Source organism: Nerophis ophidion, linkage group LG05 (genome assembly GCF_033978795.1).
Source record: "Nerophis ophidion isolate RoL-2023_Sa linkage group LG05, RoL_Noph_v1.0, whole genome shotgun sequence".
In the NCBI taxonomy this organism is placed as follows: Eukaryota; Metazoa; Chordata; class Actinopteri; order Syngnathiformes; family Syngnathidae; genus Nerophis; species Nerophis ophidion.
In genome coordinates this window covers 11,402,970-11,423,263 of record NC_084615.1, presented here as the reverse complement: position 1 = coordinate 11,423,263, position 20,294 = coordinate 11,402,970, and the positions used below count along the sequence as shown (strand labels likewise).

Genomic DNA, 20,294 nt, shown 5'->3' with positions numbered 1-20,294 from the left:
GAAAAAATATTTTGCGAGGACGAAAAATATCCATGTAATCATAGTAGTATCGACTAGATACGCTACTGTACTTGGTATCATTACAGTGGATGTCAGGTGTAGAACCACCCATGGCATTTGTTTACATTGTGACGCACTAGCTTTTGTTAGCGGTGAGCTATTGTATCCTCTTAAAGCAGGGGTCGGCAACCCAAAACGTTGAAAGAGACATATTGGACCAAAAACACAAAAAACTAATCTGTCCGGAGCCGCAAAAAATTAAAAACCATAAAGAAGTCTTATAATGAAGGCAAGACGTGACTTAAGTGTCTATATCAGCCATAATAGCCTACTATCAAAATGACTTTGTGTTGCAGGCTGAAGCAAATCTTCGCTGACAGAAATGTCGAATTTAATATTTATTCTACACATTTTTACAACATTAGAAACCATTAGTAAATCAGAGGCTACTCAGAAGGTGAGATAAATCCTGGAAATTACTGGATTTTAATGTCCAAAATGGTATGGATGTGTGTGTCCAATTTAAAGGAAACGGCAGGCTATTTTAATAATTTAATGAAAATTTTTGGCAAGCTTGGTATTGTTTGCTGTGGTCTGGAACAACATGGCACACAAACAACTATATGAAATGCAGCCAATATTAAATACAGATAATGTGTCATGAGACATGCAAAACTAAATTATATACAAAGAGGATAAAAGTAAAAGATATTAAAAGAGCTCAAATATACCTAAAAATGAGGCATAATGATGCAATATGTACATACAGCTAGTCCAAATAGCATGTTAGCATTGATTAGCTTGCGACCAAATATGTCTGATTAGCACTCCAACAGGTAAATAACATCAACAAAGCGCACCTTTGTGCATTCACGCACGGTATAAAACATTCGGTTGACAAAACGAGACACACTGAGGTGAGTTCAAGAACCGCCCAAATTAGTAGGACATAAGAATGTTCACCAAATACACACAAACATATTAAGCAGTGGGCTTTCTAACAATTGGGAGGTTTTGTGTCATGTTTGTCCTCGCACAAAAAACATACTAAAACAAACACAAAAAATATATATATTTTTTAAATGCTCCAAGGAGCCACTAGGGCGGCACTAAAGAGCCGCGGGTTGCTACAGTGTGTAGTAAAGCGTGTTTAGCTATTCCTCATTTTCCAGTGATAATGATACTTGTAAGAAACCTACTTTTTTCACCATGGAGGCCAGGATTGGTGATTTATCTTGACTTTTTACACCAAAATGCATCCATTCTCCCTTTTCTGTCTACACGGTGTGTCTGCTTGTAAGTACTCTGTGTGTGTGCACTGCCTAACATGCTCCTCTGCTCGTACAACCAGCAATGTCACCACGTGACGACGACCTGCTGTCATGCCCCTTAAAAAAACATATATATATATAAGTTGGGAAGCTATACATTTCAAACAGAGTATAGTACCCTTTTTTATTGATTAGTATATTAGTACAAGCCTAATTCATACCATATACGGATAGTCAGTGATGTCACAGGTTGTACAAAGTCAAGGCGGCTAGTTTGGAGGAATTATGAAATGATTCTGGACTGCAACAGATGTAAGGTGACAAGGTGCAGGACAAGGACAAATGATTTGATTGACAAGCTGCAGGAGAAGTTTTTATCCCGACGTCAGCGCCCGCCTTTTCTTGTCCTGCTCCTGCCGTCTACTTGCTGCTTTCCTGGTTTACCTTCATGGTGACTGTTGCTCGGAGAATGTGACTTTGCTGAGGCTCTCTGACTGTGTCCCTGCTCCTCCAGGACTCCAGCAAGAGCCCCCGCCCCATCAAGAAGTTCCTGCCTGGAAACAGGAAGAAGGAGAGGAAGCCTTCTGATGACGAGCTTCACACCAGGAAAAGTAGGACTTTTTTTTTTTTCTTCTGGTTTTCATTTTAACGGCCATTTGCTTCTGGACTTAAAAGAAAGAGGATTGACTTTTTTTTTTTTTTTTTTAGCTCTGAATGAGAAAACATACAAACCAGAGGACATGTTGACCTTACAATGGTTGAATAATCTGTGTATTCAAACATCAACACACGTGTTAAAGTGACAGGATCGTGCAGGAAATGCTCCTTGTTGAGTGTTCAGTGTAGTCTTTTTAATTGTGGTTACAAGCAACTTGATTGTGGTACCAGCACACATGTCATCGCTAGAAACTTAGTACACTGCAAGAAGTCAGTGGTCAAAAAGAAGGGGAAAAAAAACTACAAAAATGAGGGGTATTTTATTTGAACTAAGCAAAATGATCTGCCAATAGAACAAGAACATTTAGCTTGTCAAGACTTTCCAAAACAAGTAAAATGAGCTAACTTCAATGAACCCCAAAATAGCTTAAAATAAGTATATTCTCACTAATAACAAGTGCACTACTATATGAGTATTTTCTATTGTTTCATTAAAATAACCCAGCAAAGTCCATTTGGCTGTCATCTGTTTTAATGATGAGACACAATTGTGTCCAAGTCCTGATTTATTTTTGTCACGCTTGAAGTAAGAAATGATTACTTTAAAAAAGTAGTTTTATACTTGTGTTGATGACACAGCTTTGCGACACTTGATACCGTATTTCCTTGAATTGCCACCGGGGCACTAATTAATTTAAAACCTCTTCTCACGCCGGCGCTTACCAAAGGCATGCGGTAAATTTAGTCCTGCGCTTTTAAATTTGAGTGTGATGTAAGGATACCATCATGAAAAGCACATTTGATTAAAAAAAAAAAACGTTATTATGGTCTTACCTTTACTTATAAATGAAGTCAATCAATCAATCAATCAATCAATGTTTATTTATATAGCCCCAAATCACAAATGTCTCAAAGGACTGCACAAATCATTACGACGACAACATCCTCGGAAGAACCCACAAAAGGGCAAGGAAAACTCACACCCAGTGGGCAGGGAGAATTCACATCCAGTGGGACGCCAGTGACAATGCTGACTATGAGAAACCTTGGAGAGGACCTCCGATGTGGGCAACCCCCCCCCCTCTAGGGGACCGAAAGCAATGGATGTCGAGCGGGTCTAACATGATACTGTGAAAGTTCAATCCATAGTGGCTCCAACACAGCCGCGAGAGTTCAGTTCAAGCGGATCCAAGACAGCAGCGAGAGTCCCATCCACAGGAAACCATCCCAAGCGGAGGCGGATCAGCAACGTAGAGATGTCCCCAACCGATACAGGCGAGCGGTCCATCCTGGGTCCCGACGAGCGGTCCATCCTGGGTCTCGACTCTGGACAGCCAGTACTTCATCCATGGTCATCGGACCGGACCCGGGGACATAGGAGAAAGAAAAGTCCATGCGCAACTCCTTCTGATCAAAAGCATCGATAACTTGTTTATAGAAGTCTTCCTTATCTTTCTTCAGTTTTAAAAGTCTCTCTGTCTCGATGGAGATCTTCCTTTATTACCTCTTGCTTCCATTGAAAGTCCAGTTTAGAAAACTGTTTTATTTTACATATGTAATCCTCCATGTTAAAAGTGCAAGCGAGAGGAAAAAATAAAGGATCGCTGCTCACTCTTGCTGCTTGTTGTCACTTCTTCTGCAGCCGAGTAGTCGCAAGAAGGATCACTAGCGCCCTCTACCACCAGGAGGCGGGAGTCATTTAATGACTCATATTTGACACACGCAGCTACGGTATATTAATAAAACATAGCTGGTTACTGTTCTTTTTAGCATATTCAATAGCTTGGACCTTAAATCCTACTGAATAGCTCTTAATCTTCTTCCCTTTATGCGATTTCAAATGATTGAAATCAGCCTCCTCCATTTTGAAAATGATGACAGGTGAAGTGTCACTCGTGACGTGACGAGTTTGACCCGGTGGAAATTTTAGGCAGGCGCATACTATATACCCGGCGGCAATTCAAGGAAATACGGTATTCTATTTTCAAGCATGTTTGATTTAATATACTGCAGCTCATCACTTCTCAGCAACAAGTTGTAATATCTTACTGACATCATTTAGGACCAAAACACTTCAAAAAGTAAAAGACTCCAACATCAAATCTGCTTAGTGAAAAGAATGATATCAGGCAGAAAACAAGAAAATATCAGCCTTATTTGACATATTTCATCTTATTTAGAGTTCAGTTTTTGTGGACTGGATGAGTGGGACTGATGGAAGTGGACTGGATGAGTGGGACTGATGGAAGTGGACTGGATGAGTGGGACTGATGGAAGTGGACTGGATGAGTGGGACTGATGGAAGTGGACTGGATGAGTGGGACTGATGGAAGTGGACTGGATGAGTGGGACTGATGGAGGTGGACTGGATGAGTGGGACTGATGGAGGTGGACTGGATGAGTGGGACTGATGGAAGTGGACTGGATGAGTGGGACTGATGAAAGTGGACTGGATGAGTGGGACTGATGGAAGTGGACTGGATGAGTGGGACTGATGGAGGTGGACAGGATGAGTGGGACTGATGAAGGTGGACTGGATGAGTGGGACTGATGGAAGTGGACTGGATGAGTGGGACTGATGGAAGTGGACTGGATGAGTGGGACTGATGGAGGTGGACTGGATGAGTGGGACTGATGGAAGTGGACTGGATGAGTGGGACTGATGGAAGTGGACTGGATGAGTGGGACTGATGGAAGTGGACTGGATGAGTGGGACTGATGGAAGTGGACTGGATGAGTGGGACTGATGGAAGTGGACTGGATGAGTGGGACTGATGGAAGTGGACTGGATGAGTGGGACTGATGGAAGTGGACTGGATGAGTGGGACTGATGGAAGTGGACTGGATGAGTGGGACTGATGGAGGTGGACTGGATGAGTGGGACTGATGGAGGTGGACTGGATGAGTGGGACTGATGGAAGTGGACTGGATGAGTGGGACTGATGAAAGTGGACTGGATGAGTGGGACTGATGGAAGTGGACTGGATGAGTGGGACTGATGGAGGTGGACAGGATGAGTGGGACTGATGAAGGTGGACTGGATGAGTGGGACTGATGGAAGTGGACTGGATGAGTGGGACTGATGGAAGTGGACTGGATGAGTGGGACTGATGGAGGTGGACTGGATGAGTGGGACTGATGGAAGTGGACTGGATGAGTGGGACTGATGGAGGTGGACTGGATGAGTGGGACTGATGGAAGTGGACTGGATGAGTGGGACTGATGGAGGTGGACTGGATGAGTGGGACTGATGGAGGTGGACTGGATGAGTGGGACTGATGGAAGTGGACTGGATGAGTGGGACTGATGGAAGTGGACTGGATGAGTGGGACTGGTGGAAGTGGACTGGATGAGTGGGACTGATGGAAGTGGACTGGATGAGTGGGACTGATGGAGGTGATGTGTGCAGGCACGGTGGCTCTGGAGGAGGATGCTCAGATCCTGAGAGTGATTGAGGCCTACTGCACAGGAGCCAGCCTGCACTCTGCTACCACAGGTATGCATCCTTTCAGGGCCATGGGCAAGATGGAGCCTATCCCAGTGGACCTTTGGTGGATCATCTGTCAATCACAGGGCACATAGACCGGCAATCATTCAAAAGCCAAAAGCAGTTAAGTAGTCAGGTTGTGTAAATGCTCAATAAAAAGAGAATACAACAAATGCTTTTCAACTTATATTCAATTGAATAGACGGCAAAGACAAGATATTTCATCTTCACACTGACAAACTTTGACGCAGTTCTGCCTGAGGGATCCAAGGTCACGGGCATTCAATGTTGGTTTTCGGCCTTGCCGCTTACTTGCAGTTATTTCTCCAGGTTCTCTGAAGCTTTTGATGATATTACGGAGCGTAGATGGTCAAATCCCTAAGTGATGACCCTCGCCCCGTCCTTGTTTGTGAATGAGTGAGCATTTCATGGAAGCTGCCTTTATAGCCAATTGTTCCCAATTAGCCTGTTCACCTGTGGGATGTTCCAAATAAGAGCATTCCTCAACTTTCTCACTCTTTTTTTGAAACATATCGCAGGCATCAAATTCCAGATGAGGTAATATTTGCAAAAAATAAAGTTTGTTAGCGTGAAGATGAAATATCTTGTCTTTGCAGTCTATTCAATTGAATATAAGTTGAAAAGGATTTGTTGTATTCTCTTTTTATTTAGCATTTACACAACCTGACTACTTCACTGCTTGTGGGCTTTGTACTTAGTAGAGTTGTAGCTACTTAGGCCTGGGCTAAAAACAAATTTTACTTAATGACATATTGACCTACGAATTATTGACGACAAGCGATACTGTTGCCATTATATTTATGAGACCAAATTAACCACTGATGTAATGCTAATACATAATAATAATGCGTGAATAGCTTTTCAAATGCAATAAACTTGTATTTCTGGAGTATCATAACGTTATAAGTGGAATTAAAACATTTAAAAATCTTCAAGTTAAATAAAACAAAGAAATAACAAAAATGAAATACACTTTGTTAGCAGAATGTTGCAGTTGAATTAAAAACTACAAGCAAAAGCAGTACAATATGCTAATGAGGCCATGGGGGCGGGGCCCAAATATACACCACCATAACAGTAAATAGAATAGTTCAGTAAAGTATACTGTATTTCCTTGAATTGCCGCCGGGGCACTAATTAATTTAAAACCTCTTCTCACTCCTGCACTTACCAAAGGCCTGCGATAAATTTAGGCCTGCACTTGTAAATTTGAGTGTGATGTAAGGATGCCATCATGAAAAGCACATTTAATAAAAAAAAACCTTATTATGGTCTTATCTTTACTTATAAATGAAGTCCATGCGCAGTTCCTTCTGATCAAAAGCATCGATAACTTGTTTATAGAAGTCTTCCTTATCTTTCTTCAGTTTTAAAAGTCTCTCTGTCTCGATGGGGATCTTCCTTTATTACCTCTTGCTTCCATTGAAAGTCCAGTTTAGAAAACAGTTTTATTTTAGATATGTAATCCTCCATGTTAAAAGTGCAAGCCAGAGGAAAAAATAAAAGATCGCTGCTCACTCTTGCTGCTTGTTGTCACTTCTTCTGCAGCCGAGTAGTCGCAAGAAGGATCACTAGCGCCCTCTACCACCAGGAGGCGGGAGTCATTTAATGACTCATATTTGACACACGCAGCTACGGTATATTAATAAAAAATAGCTGCTTACTGTTCTTTTTAGCATATTCAATAGTTTGGACCTTAAATCCTACTGAATAGCTCTTAATCTTCTTCCCTTTATGCGATTTCAAATGATTGAAATCAGCCTCCTCCATTTTGAAAATGATGACAGGTGAAGTGTCACTCGTGACGTGACGAGTTTGACCCGGTGGAAATTCCAGGCATGCGCTAATAAAAATAATATTTCGCGAAACGAGTTTGACCCGGCAGTAATTCTAGGCAGGCACATACTATACACCCGGCGGCATTTCAAGGAAATACGGTATATGCAGAACAGAATGAAGTTTGGCAGATTACAACACGACAACACTTTTACAAAATGCTAGTTTTATAACAGTATTAAATCGTCTTTGGCCAAGTATTCAAGCAGACTTTCTGTGTGCTTACACCATGTTGCTGTGTTTGGTCTCCACTGAGCTGGCGTGTTCACCCAGGTGAGCTGAGCAGACTGTGGAGTGCTCGTGTTCCAAGTCGACCATGTTGTTGGCTCCTCAGTGTTGTCAGCGTCATCCCGTTCCAAAGGTTTCAACTGAAATATTTCCCACGCTGGTTTTGTCCATGCTAGCTGCTACATGCTAACTGTGTGATGCTAACGTGGCCTCACAAAGACACTTGATGGATGACGAGAGAATTCACCTCCTTTTTATTCCTTTATGGCGGGGCTCCCCAACCGGTTTTTGCACCAGGGACCGGATTAATGTAGGCATTATTTTCACGGACCAGCCTTCCACGCGTAGGCAGATAAATATAGCAAATAAGTGCATGAAAAATGAATACGTGAAAAAAGTAATTAGTCTTTGCCTTTGCAAAAAAGCTCTCCTTAGACTTTTGTTTTTTACTCCTTTTTGCTCGTTGTAGGATTTTTTTTGGCTTTCTATGTGATGGCTTCTAGGTGATACATCACATTCAAGGACAAAAGCATGCGTATATAATCAAACTAGAAGTACTTGCCATTAGTTCCAATGTATTTCTGTGGAATTTTTTTGCAATATTTCATACATAGATACACAGTTAGCTTTTTTTGGTCCCATTTTCCATGCGTAAACATATGTGTTATTGCTAACTTCTGGTGTGATAGGACTACGTGCAATAACACCAGCACTTTAACCTACTAGGCCAAAGAAGATGTGTATGTTCTACCTTCAGCACAGTTCTAAATATTAAATAGTGTTGCTAGGATCCTGATGAGAGTGCAGGAATACGAACACATCACACCGGTTCTCAAATCCCGTCACTGGATTAAATACAAAGTCTCCCTGCTAACTCACCAGTGCCTCCATGGAAATGCCCCCCTCCACCTCAAAGAAATGCTCACCCCCAAATTCTGTCCGTTCCGGACAGGCTAACCTCCTCCAACCTCGGAGGACAAAGCTACGAACAATGGGAGACCAGGTTTTCTGCTCCGCCTTTTCCAGTCTGTGGAACTCTCTCCCTGACCACCTGAGGGCACCACGGACTGTGGATGCTTTTTAAAAAGATTTAAAAACCCTTCTTTTTTTTTAGATATATGCATGTTAGTCTAGCTATTAGGCTGTTCTAGTTTCTATTTTTATTATATTTTTTAATACACTGTAGCACTTTGAGGTTGTTTGCTCAATGTAAAGTGCTTTTACAAATAAAATCCATTATTATTATTATTATTATATGCAAAAATTTAGCACTTTTCCATCTGCCTTATACACTTGAACTACTATGGTCACTTTGTTGCTGATCTGCCCTGATCTTAGGTCTCATCAACCTGCCGCGGACCGCAGACAGAACCTAGCTTTTGGCTACAATTTGGCACCTCTTGTCAGGCTTGGTCAAAAACTGGACAGAGTAGGGATCAATCCGCCAGGCTTTTATTTTGAAAGCTTCTGTTCACCTCCAGAGTCAGGGCGAGTCAACATGGGCTCTAACCTGACGAGTTGGCGAAAAAAATGTTCCACAAAAAGGAACTACCGAAAATCACTTCGAAAGGAGGAAACACAAAAACAATAACAAACTATACTTGGTGCAGGATATATTCTATGAAATGTATCATTCACAAAAAAACACTCCAAAAGGAGGGAGAAACAATGGCTATAAAACTTCTACACTGTCTCTAATCTAAAAAAAGGTTAACAAAAAATGTCACTAAAAAAATGGAGGAAAAGGAAGAACTGTAAGAAAAAACTGAAAACTCACCACTTCGGCCGCAAAACTAAATAACCCAAAATCCCTCTGCTGAGGAGGAGAAAAAGAAAACTCCAAATATCAACAAGGGGATTCAGGATAAAGATATTCAAACAGGAGACGAGGCAAGGCTTGGACATGAGGCGAGAGAGGCACAGACAATCTGGCACAGAACAAAGGGAGGTGTGGGCTTGTAAGACACATGAGGGTCATGGGGAACAGGTGGAAACAATCAGGGCTCAGGGATGACGTCAGACTGATGACACAAAAGGAAGGGCAAGTGACCCTGAAGCGAGAGGAGTTACTTTTCAAACTGAAACATGCAATTCACAAGACAAGACATCCCTCACCGCGGTGTGACACCTTTACATTCTATATGTTTGTTAATGTGTATTGTCCCATGTAAGAAAGATGTAACAAATGGCGACTTTGTGTCAGGGGTTGTATAATACCTCTGTGATGGAGCTCATCGGTGTGTCGGCTGGGACTGGCCAAAGTTAAATGTGAGGAAATGCGCTGGGTTATAATGATTTCATGTCTCAGTGCGGCCCGGTAGCAAACGTGTCACAGACCGGTGGTTGGGGACCCCTGCCCTATGGCACAATCGCACGTAGCACAACCATCTCCAGACAGACAGTTTTTACACATTTAAGCAAAATTGCTTACCTTTGGTGCACCGTGAAACCCTGTCTGCCCCGAGAGACCCAGGTCTTTGGTGTTGACCGCAGCGCTCTTACCCAGATGTTCGTGACGCCAATTTTATGTGGTGGCTGGTACGTTGACAACAATTTTATGTGGTCGAAGAGTCCCAATCTTAAACAGGAACAATAGAGAATTTGTTACAACAGTTTTAATTACTCACAATCAGATAGTACAAAGTTGGATTGAATCGATATGAAAACAGACAATGTCTTAGAACAGGGGTGCCCATTACGTCGATCGCGAGCTACCAGTCGACCGCGGGGGGTGTGTCAGTCGATCTCCAGCCAGGCTTTTAAAAAAAATAGACCTAAAAATTAGTGATCATCAATCTTCACCAAGACGTCACTAAAATGACATTCACGGTACCGGAGGGTCTTGTGAGATGACGCTGGCTGCTGCAAGATCATTATTATGAAAATATGACCGAGAGGAAGGCGAGAAACACTTTTTATTTCAACAGACTCTCGCGCCGTACCTTCCGTCAAAACACTAAAGGCCGACTGCACATTTCCTATCTTCACAATAAAAGCCCTGCTTCATGCTGCCTGCGCTAACTAAATACAGAGTCTCGGAAAACTGGCGTGCACAAGCGATCCCTCAGAAAGCTGGCGTGCACATCACTTGTGCACGCCAGCTTTCCGAGACTCTTATTTTGTTAGCGCAGGCAGCATGAAGCAGGGCTTTTATTGTGAAGATAGGAAATGTGCAGTCGGCCTTTAGAGTTTTGACGGAAGGGACGGCGCGAAAGTCTGTTGAAATAAAAAGTGTTTCTCGCTTTCCTCTCTGTCATTTTTTCATAATAATGAACTGGCAGCAGCCAGCGTCATCTCACAAGACCCTCGGGTGCCGTGAATGTCAATCAAGCAAGCTACGGAATTTGCCGCCAATGTTTTTCTTGTAAAGTGTATGGAAGCTGGATGAATTAGATGCCAAAAACCAACCACTTTCATGTGGTATTGTACAAAAAGGACAACTTTTTTTCTCCTCCATTTGAAAATGTGGGCGTTATCATCATTACTGTCTGATTCCAATCAATGCAAGTCATCAGAATCAGGTAATACACCAATTTATATTCTTGTCTTTGTGAAAGAAAGACATCTATATGTGTTACACATGCTTGTATTATCATTAAACACATTTAACTTGTTTACAAAAATGTCTCTTTCATAAATAAATAAATATAAATGATATATATATAAATGAGGTAGATCCCCTCGAGTTGGTCAATTGAAAAGTAGCTCGCCTGCAGAAAAAGTGTGGGCACCCCTGTCTTAGAAGATCAAAGATGGTGCACCCTCGTGAAAGGAATTAGGAAGAGCGCACACCAGGCTTGGTCTTCCCTTCTTATTTATACGCTCCATGATGGCCTGATTATAGTACAACAACCCATGTAACTGTCCAATGTTCAACTATTACCCCACAAACGTGGTCAGGGTGACTTGACCTCTCATGTCGTGTCCCTCCCAATGCATGTAGTTCGGCGGTAACCCTAGGACAGACATTTTCCACTACAGCTGCTAAAAGCAACATAAAGTGTGAATACTATTGAAGCGTGCACACGGGGATTTATCCATGCCGACTTTCATTTTCACTTATGGAATATCAGCCCAGGCCTTTAGCTACTGTGAGAATCCTACGATTTATGGAATATCGGCCCAGGCCTTTAACTACTGTGAGAATCCTACGACTTATGGAATATCAGCCCAGGCCTGTAACTACTGTGAGAATCCTCCGCAAAGCATCTGTGCAGTCTGGAAGGGATGTCCCGCTCCCACATGACCGTCTTTGTCTTCTCAGCGGTACGTAAAGACTGCAGCCCGCAGGTTCTTCTTCCAGAGGAGGAGAAGATCATCGTGGAGGAGATGAAGAGCAACGGCCAGACGGTCATCGAGGAGAAGTAAGCACGCCGGCTCATACATTGCATTCAAAACTCAGTACAATTACAGAATAATAGTTTTTTTTTTGTTAATCAATCCAACAACACAATACACAACGATACCAAAACAATGCAATCCAAGTCCAAAACCAAAACCCGACCCAACGACATTCAGAATAGCAGCAAACAGAGCAATTAAGAGGACACCACACAGCACGCTCTAAAAGTACCGTATTTTCCGTACTATAAGGCGCACCTAAAAACCTACAAAATGTTCAAAAGCTGACAGTGCGCCTTATAATCCGGTGCGCCTTATATATGGACCAATGTTGAGCCACAACAGGTCTCGCAACTACGGTAAGCAGCCGTCGACTTCATTTTCCCGCGTAGGAGAAGAAGGGCGCGGTGCATGCTGGGATATATGACGGCGCCGTTTCATTTCCATTTGTGTGTTTATGTAAAGACCCCAAAATGTCTCCTTTTGAGAGACATGATTTCTGGAAAGCAGGAATTGTCACTGAACTGCTAGACAACAGCAGCGACACTGACTACATTAACCACGCCTCGAAATAGAGAAAAGTAATAACAATATATCAATAACTCAACCTTGCTCAAACATTAATGTCACACAACACAATACAACACACAAAATAAACATGTAAAGCTCACTTTATTAAGTTTTTCCTCATCCACGAATCCTCCAAATTCTTCTTCCTCAGTGTTCGAATGCCACAAGAGACAGCAAAATACACATTCATGAGGAAGTATTTCTCTATGACGGTGCTGGCACTCGCAGTTTTTTTTGGCCCCATGTGGGCTTATTCTGCCTTCCAGTTGACCCAAATAGAGCCTCCTGTCTGAATGTCCTCACAAAGATGTGTCCACTCTTCCAGGAGCTTGGTGGACGCCGTCTACGCCTTAAAGGATGAAGTCCACGAGCTGAAGAAGGTACGACGGTGCATCTTCTTGACCTGACTCAGCATTTTTCTGCCAACGACTCCAACTTCTGTGTGTCAGGAGAACAAGTGGATGAAACAGTTCCTGGAGGAGGAGCAGAAGTCCCGCAAAGAACTGGAGAGGGCGGTCCGGAAACTGGCCAAGCAGAAGAACGACTGCACCTGGGATGAGGGGGTCGGCCATTGAACGCACGCACACACACACACACACACACACACACAGACACACACACACACACACACACACACACACACGCCACTCCATAGCATGTTATATTAGCATAATGCTAGCTGTCCAATGAAAGGCTCGTCTATTGTGTGCAATCCCGGAAGATACACACTTCCCATTGGTCAGCATCTTTAGCGACTGGACGTGATGTCATCACCAGATCAAGTTATTTGGAGGGAGAAAAAAAAAAAAGCTTGCATATTATAAGTTAAAAATACAAAAACGAAAGCTATTTGTTTTGGCGTTTTCACACGCTTCTGTTACCACGGCAACCATTTTTACCTTGCGCTGCCAGGACCCTGGTCAGGATCAGCTTCGATGTGATTTTTCACCTTTTGGACTCATATCACAGCATAATGTTGGGTTCCACCAAACTGCTCCATAAGAGGCCAGGTGGGCACGCGGAGGCGTGTGGGACTTATGGGACTCGAACCCGGGTTTGATTTTTGACCATTTTTTCCCAATTTTGCTGACTATTCCCACATTTCTCCCCGCCTTCCTGTATGACTTGGCTTGCATATTTTGGACATCCCGGGACTTGCGCGGCAGGACTAGCGGGACTCGAACTCAGGTGTGATATTTGAACATTTTTCTGAATTTTGACGTCTATTCTCAACCCCCCTTCCCGTGTGACTTGGATGGGCCCAAAATGTCCAAAACGCGCCCAGAATTGTCCCATGGGGTAGGAGGGGGAGAACATTTGGAAAAGTTGGCAAAATTCCCCAAAATGTTTAAAAATCACACCCGAGTGAGTCCGAGTCACACAAGTCCCGCCGCTGGCTACGAAAGTCCCGGGATGCCCAAAATGTCCAAAACGCACCCAGCAATGTGCCACAAGGAGGGCAAAAGGGGGTCCAAAAAATGTCCAAAATACCTACCCAGGTTCAAGTCCCGCAAGTCCTGGGATGCCCAAACTGTCCAAAACACACCCAGAATTGTCCCATGGGGTAGGAGGGGAGAACATTTGGAAAAGTTGGCAAAATTCCCCAAAATGTTTAAAAATCTCACCCGAGTGAGTCCGAGTCACACAAGTCCCGCCGCTGGCTACAAAAATCCCGGGATGCCCAAAATGTCCAAAACGCACCCAGCAATGTGCCAGAAGGAAGGGAAAAGGGGGTCCAAAAAATGTCCAAAATACCTACCCAGGTTCGAGTCCCGCAAGTCCTGGGATGCCCAAACTGTCCAAAACGCACCCAGCAATGTCCCACTGGAAGGCAGGTAGAAAAGTCGGCAAAAGTCCCAATTTTGTGCAAAATACTTCCCCGGGTTCCAATCCCACGAGTCCCGCCAGACGCCGGCATGTCCAAAATGTCCAAAACACAGCCAGCAAGGGTGCACAGGAAAGCAGGGAAGAAGAGAGGAAAAGGCGGCCAAAATGGTCAAAGGTCCCAATTTTGTCCAAAATACCTTCAGTCCCACGAGTCCTGGGATGCAAAAAACGTCCATAACACACCCAGCTGGGTCCCACGGGGTGGGGGTGGGGGGGTGGTTGTGTTAAAAGTCAGCAAAAGTCCCAAAAATGTCAGAAATACCTACCTACCCAGGTTCCAGTCCCACAAGTCGTGCAAGTCCCGGGATGTCCAAAACGCGCCCAGCCAAGTCTCAAGGGGAGGCGGGTAGGAAAGTGAGAAAAGACACAAAAATGTTCAAAAATCACACCCAGGTTCGATTCCCGCCGCCGGCCGCACGAGTCCCGTGTTTTTTACCATTCTAACAACACATGCTGTTCAAAAAGGATTTATTTGCTGTCATATATATATATATATATATATATAGTTATTTTTTCATAAAATAGGAAAATAGATCCCCACCTGTGCTCTTTATTAAAATTAATGCTGTCAAATGATGCATTTTTTATAATCAGATTAATCACGATTCATTTCGGCATAGCTCGGTTGGTAGAGTGGCCGTGTCAGCAACTTGAGGGTTGCAGGTTCGATTCCCGCTTGTACCATCCTAGTTACTGCCGTTGTGTCCTTGGGCAAGACACTTTACCCACCTGCTCCCAGTGCCACCCACACTGGTTTAAATGTAACTTAGATATTGGGTGACACTATGTAAAGCGCTTTGAGTCACTTGAGAAAAGCGCTATATAAATATAATTCACATTACAGTTAATTACTCACTTTAATTAACTCAAAGACCCCAATATTTGGACAAACATGCACATTTATTGTCACAATGTCAAACTGGAATATTTTTCTAAATGTTTTCCTTAATTGCGCATCATTTATTTTGTTTGACCTAAAGTCCCGGGTGGCTTTATTTTGTAAGGAAATAAACTAGCGAGCAGAAGTCATTCGTGTATGATCACTGACCAGGTCACCCTGATCGCAGACCAGGTCACCCTGATCGCAGACCAGGTCACCTGATCGCCGACCAGGTCTCCTGATCGCTGACAGTTTTTACACATTTAAGCAAAATTGCTTACCTTTGGTGCACCGTGAAACCCTGTCTGCCCCGAGAGACCCAGGTCTTGGATGTTGACCACAGCGCTCTTACCCAGATGTTCGTGACGCCAATTTTATGTGGTGGCTGGTACGTTGACAACAATTTTATGTGGTTGAAGAGTCCCAATCTTAAACAGGAACAATAGAGAATTTGTTACAACAGTTTTAATTACTCACAATCAGATAGTACAAAGTTGGATTGAATCGATATGAAAACAGACAATGTCTTAGAACAGGGGTGCCCATTACGTCGATCGCGAGCTACCAGTCGACCGCGGGGGGTGTGTCAGTCGATCTCCAGCCAGGCTTTAAAAAAAAATAGACCTAAAAATTAGTGATTCACAATCTTCACCAAGACGTCACTTAAATGACATTCACGGTACCGGAGGGTCTTGTGAGATGACGCTGGCTGCTGCAAGATCATTATTGAAGGTAAAGCTGATATTTTCAGGTGATGGATCACATGAGTTAACAGCCCTGAATAAAATATACAGTTTAACTAACATCTGAAAATAAAGCTTCTTACTTACTCGAATAAAATAAAATATATGATAACTATATTTGAGCAAACTAATGACTTTTGGATTTTTTGAAACATAATTTATTTATTGCTTATTCATGTATTTGTGCTTTCTCTTTTTGAGGCGCAAAAAAACCCAGGAAATATTCCTAAATAGGATTGTGGGCGGTGCAAAAAAAAAAGAAAAATAATATTAGCTCAAAAAAGTAGTTTTTTTAATGCAAATAATTAGAAGTGAGATGTATTTAAAAAGTGCCTCCAGACGAGGTTTTCAAGCTATTGTGCTTATTTTCTACTGGCGGTGGTCCCGGAGGGTTCTGGAAGGCCATAGTTGACCTGCTAGAGTTGGCGGCAGATCAATATTTATGTAGAAAGACAGATTGTAGACAATCGTACTGAGTAGGTCCTGATTTCACGCCACTGTCCGCCGGTGTTTGGTACGACGCTTGCTGTCTGCGAGGAGGCGGCGCTCCACTTCCTGTACAGTTGCTCCGCCCCCTGCAGCCTCGCCGAGCACTTAACTGCAGGGGGGCTCCTTCTTGTCCAAACTATGCAATTGTTGTTAAGACTGTTGGTTTGTTTTTCTAAGCACTCTGTACTTTACGGTGCCCTTCTTTTCATTAAAACAAGATATTCTTGGAAAGGAAAGTGTCTTCTTTCAAGTGCCGTGCAACAGGAAGTGCTTGTTGTAACACGGTCACACTCACTTCCTGTCGGCGTTGGAGTGACTTTGCAAAGCAACACCTTTTGTTGGCAGGTGCATGCTTGGAAAATATGCACACAACTTTATAGAAGATGTTGACTTCATTTTATTTTGAAAAGAAAGATGTTCGACCAAATATGGTCAACTCCACTCAGCTTTATTATTTTAATTAGTGAACTTCTTCCTGACATTATTATTACTATTATTATCATTATTATTATTATTTTAATTAATGTACTTCTTCCTGTAACTATTATTATTTTAATTAGTGTACTTTTTCCTGACACTATTATTATATTATTATTATTATTATTTTAATAGTGTACTTCTTCCTGACACTATTGTTATTTTAATTAGTGTTTTTCTTCCAGACACTATTATTATTATTTTAATTAATGTACTTCTTCCTGACACTATTATTATTATTTTAATTAGTGTACTTCGTCCTGACACTATTGTTATTATATTATTATTATTATTATTATTATTTTAATAGTGTACTTCTTCCTGACACTATTATTATTTTAATTAGTGTACTTCTTCCTGAAACTATTATCATTATTATTTTAATTAGTGTACTTCTTCCTGACACTATTGTTATTATATTATTATTATTATTATTATTTTAATAGTGTACTTCTTCCTGACACTATTATTATTTTAATTAGTGTACTTCTTCCTGACACTATTTTTTATTATTATTATTATTTTATTAGTGTATTTCTTCCTGATGCTATTATTATTATTATTTTAATAGTGTACTTCTTCCTGACACTATTATTATTTTAATTAGTGTACTTCTTCCTGACACTATTTTTTATCATTATTATTATTTTATTAGTGTATTTCTTCCTGATGCTATTATTATTATTTTAATAGTGTACTTCTTCCTGACACCATTGTTATTTTAATTAGTATACTTCTTCTTGACACTGTTATAATATTATTATTATTTTTAATAGTGTACTTCTTCCTGACACTTATTATTTTAATTAGTGTACTTCTTCCTGACACTATTATTATATTATTATTATTATTTTAATAGTGTACTTCTTCCTGACACTATTATTTTAATTTGTGTTTTTCTTCCTGACACTATTATTATTATTATTTTAATTCATGTATTTCTTCCTGACACTATTATTATTATTATTATTATTATATTATTATTATTTTAATAGTGTACTTCTTCCTGACACTATTAGTATTATTATTATCATTTTAATTAGTGTACTTCTTCCTGACATTATTATTGTTATTATTATTATTATTATTATTATTTTAATTAGTGTACTTCTTCCTGACATTATTATTGTTATTATTATTATTATTATTATTTTAATTAGTGTACTTCTTTCTGAGACTATTAGTATTATTATTATCATTTTAATTAGTGTACTTCTTCCTGACATTATTATTGTTATTATTATTATTATTATTTTAATTAGTGTACTTCTTCCTGACACTATTATTATTATTATTATTTTAATTAGTGTACTTCTTCCTGACATTATTATTACTATTATTATTATTATTCTAATAGTGTACTTCCTCCTGACACTATTATTATTATCATTTTAATTAGTGTACTTCTTCCTGACATTATTATTGTTATTATTATTATTTTAATTAGTGTACTTCTTTCTGACATTATTATTGTTATTATTATTATTTTAATTAGTGTACTTCTTCCTGACACTATTATTATTATTATTATTTTAATTAGTGTACTTCTTCCTGACATTATTATTACTATTATTATTATTATTTTGATAGTGTACTTCTTCCTGACACTATTATTATTATTATTTTAATTGGTGTACTTCTTCCTTACACTATTGATATTATTATTATTATTATTCTAATAGTGTACTTCCTCCTGACACTATTATTATTATCATTTTAATTAGTGTACTTCTTCCTGACATTATTATTGTTATTATTATTATTTTAATTAGTGTACTTCTTTCTGACACTATTATTATTATTATTATCATTTTAATTAGTGTACTTCTTCCTGACATTATTATTGTTATTATTATTATTTTAATTAGTGTACTTCTTCCTGACACTATTATTATTATTATTATTTTAATTAGTGTACTTCTTCCTGACATTATTATTACTATTATTATTATTATTTTGATAGTGTACTTCTTCCTGACACTATTATTATTATTATTTTAATTGGTGTACTTCTTCCTTACACTATTGATATTATTATTATTATTATTATTGTTATTATTTTAATTAGTGTACTTCTTCCTGACACTATTATTATTATTATTATTTTAATTTGTGTATTTCTTCCTGACGCAATTGAAAAATGTAATTATTTGGAGGGTTTCAGCCAAAGCAGATGTATTTTAAATATATTTATTAATATTAATTGATAACAAGCCTTCAAAATAACTTCAAAAGATCCGACAATTGAACAAAGTTGTTTTGGTGCTGCCGATAATATTTCAACTGCTGAGTATTTATCTGAGTAGCAACCATCTTGTGATTTTGAATTCTTTTTTTTTTTTTGCTTCATCGCATTTTTGCACCTTTGGTAAAGCCGACTGTACGGTGAAAGCTTATTTATTCAAATGTAGTTTTACAAAATAAATATATACATAAAATGCAGGGATGGGAATTTTCCGCGGAATTACGCCGATTTTGGCGCCGGCAGGTATGGGTGTAACGGTACGTGTATTTGTATTGAACCGTTTCGGTACGAGGGTTCCGGTTCGGTGCGGAGGAGTACCGAACAAGTTCCACACGAACATATGAAGTTGCCGCCTATGCTAAAAACAGCCCCAAAGCATGATGTTTCCACCCCCATGCTTCACAGTAGGTATGGTGTTCTTGGGATGCAACTCAGTATTCTTCTTCCTCCAAACACCACCAGTTGAGTTTATACCAAAAAGTTCTATTTTGGTTTCATCTGACCACATGACATTCTCCCAATCCTCTGCTGTATCATCCATGTATCCATTTTAGTACAAACTCAACTCGTCATGTTTGGAGGAAGAAGAATACTGAGTTGCATCCCAAGAACACCATACCTACTGTGACGCATGGGGGTGGAAACATCATGCTTTGGGGCTGTTTTCACACCAAGCAACTTGGTGTGAAAAAAATCAACTGTGGGAGCAATTATCAGAAATTGGAAGACATACAAGAACACTGATAATCTCCCTCGATCTGGGGCTCCGCGCAACATCTCATCCGGTGGAGTCAAAATGAACAAGAGAACGGTGAGCAAAAATCCCAGAACCACACGGGGGGACCTGGTGAATGACCTGAGAGCTGGGACCAAAAGTAAGAAAGGTTACCCTCAGTAACACACTACGCCGACAGGGAATCAAATCCTGCAGTGCCAGACGTGTCCCCCTGCTTAAGCCAGTCCTTGTCCAGGCCAGTCTGAAGTTTGCCAGAGAGCACATGGATGATACAGCAGAGGATTGGGATGATGTCATGTGGTCAGATAAAACCAAAATAGAACTTTTTGGTACAAACTCAACTGGTGGTGTTTGGAGGAAGAAGAATACTGAGTTGCATCCCAAGAACACCATACCTACTGTGAAGCATGGGGGTGGAAACATCAT

At 40.6% G+C, this 20,294-nt stretch overlaps 1 protein-coding gene across 1 annotated transcript in view; it reads left to right on the top strand.

Annotated features, from left to right (window-relative positions):
* The window catches only part of arhgef6 (Rac/Cdc42 guanine nucleotide exchange factor (GEF) 6), an 85,287-nt gene extending 68,641 nt beyond the window's left edge, over positions 1–16,646 (top strand). The window contains exons 18-22 of the mRNA XM_061900011.1: positions 1,786–1,882; positions 5,338–5,424; positions 11,765–11,864; positions 12,737–12,791; positions 12,861–16,646. Coding sequence (XP_061755995.1) covers positions 1,786–1,882; positions 5,338–5,424; positions 11,765–11,864; positions 12,737–12,791; positions 12,861–12,986 — 465 coding nt within the window. The 3' untranslated portion in view covers positions 12,987–16,646. The remainder of the gene's footprint in view (positions 1–1,785; positions 1,883–5,337; positions 5,425–11,764; positions 11,865–12,736; positions 12,792–12,860) is intronic.
* The last annotated feature ends 3,648 nt before the right edge of the window (positions 16,647–20,294 follow it).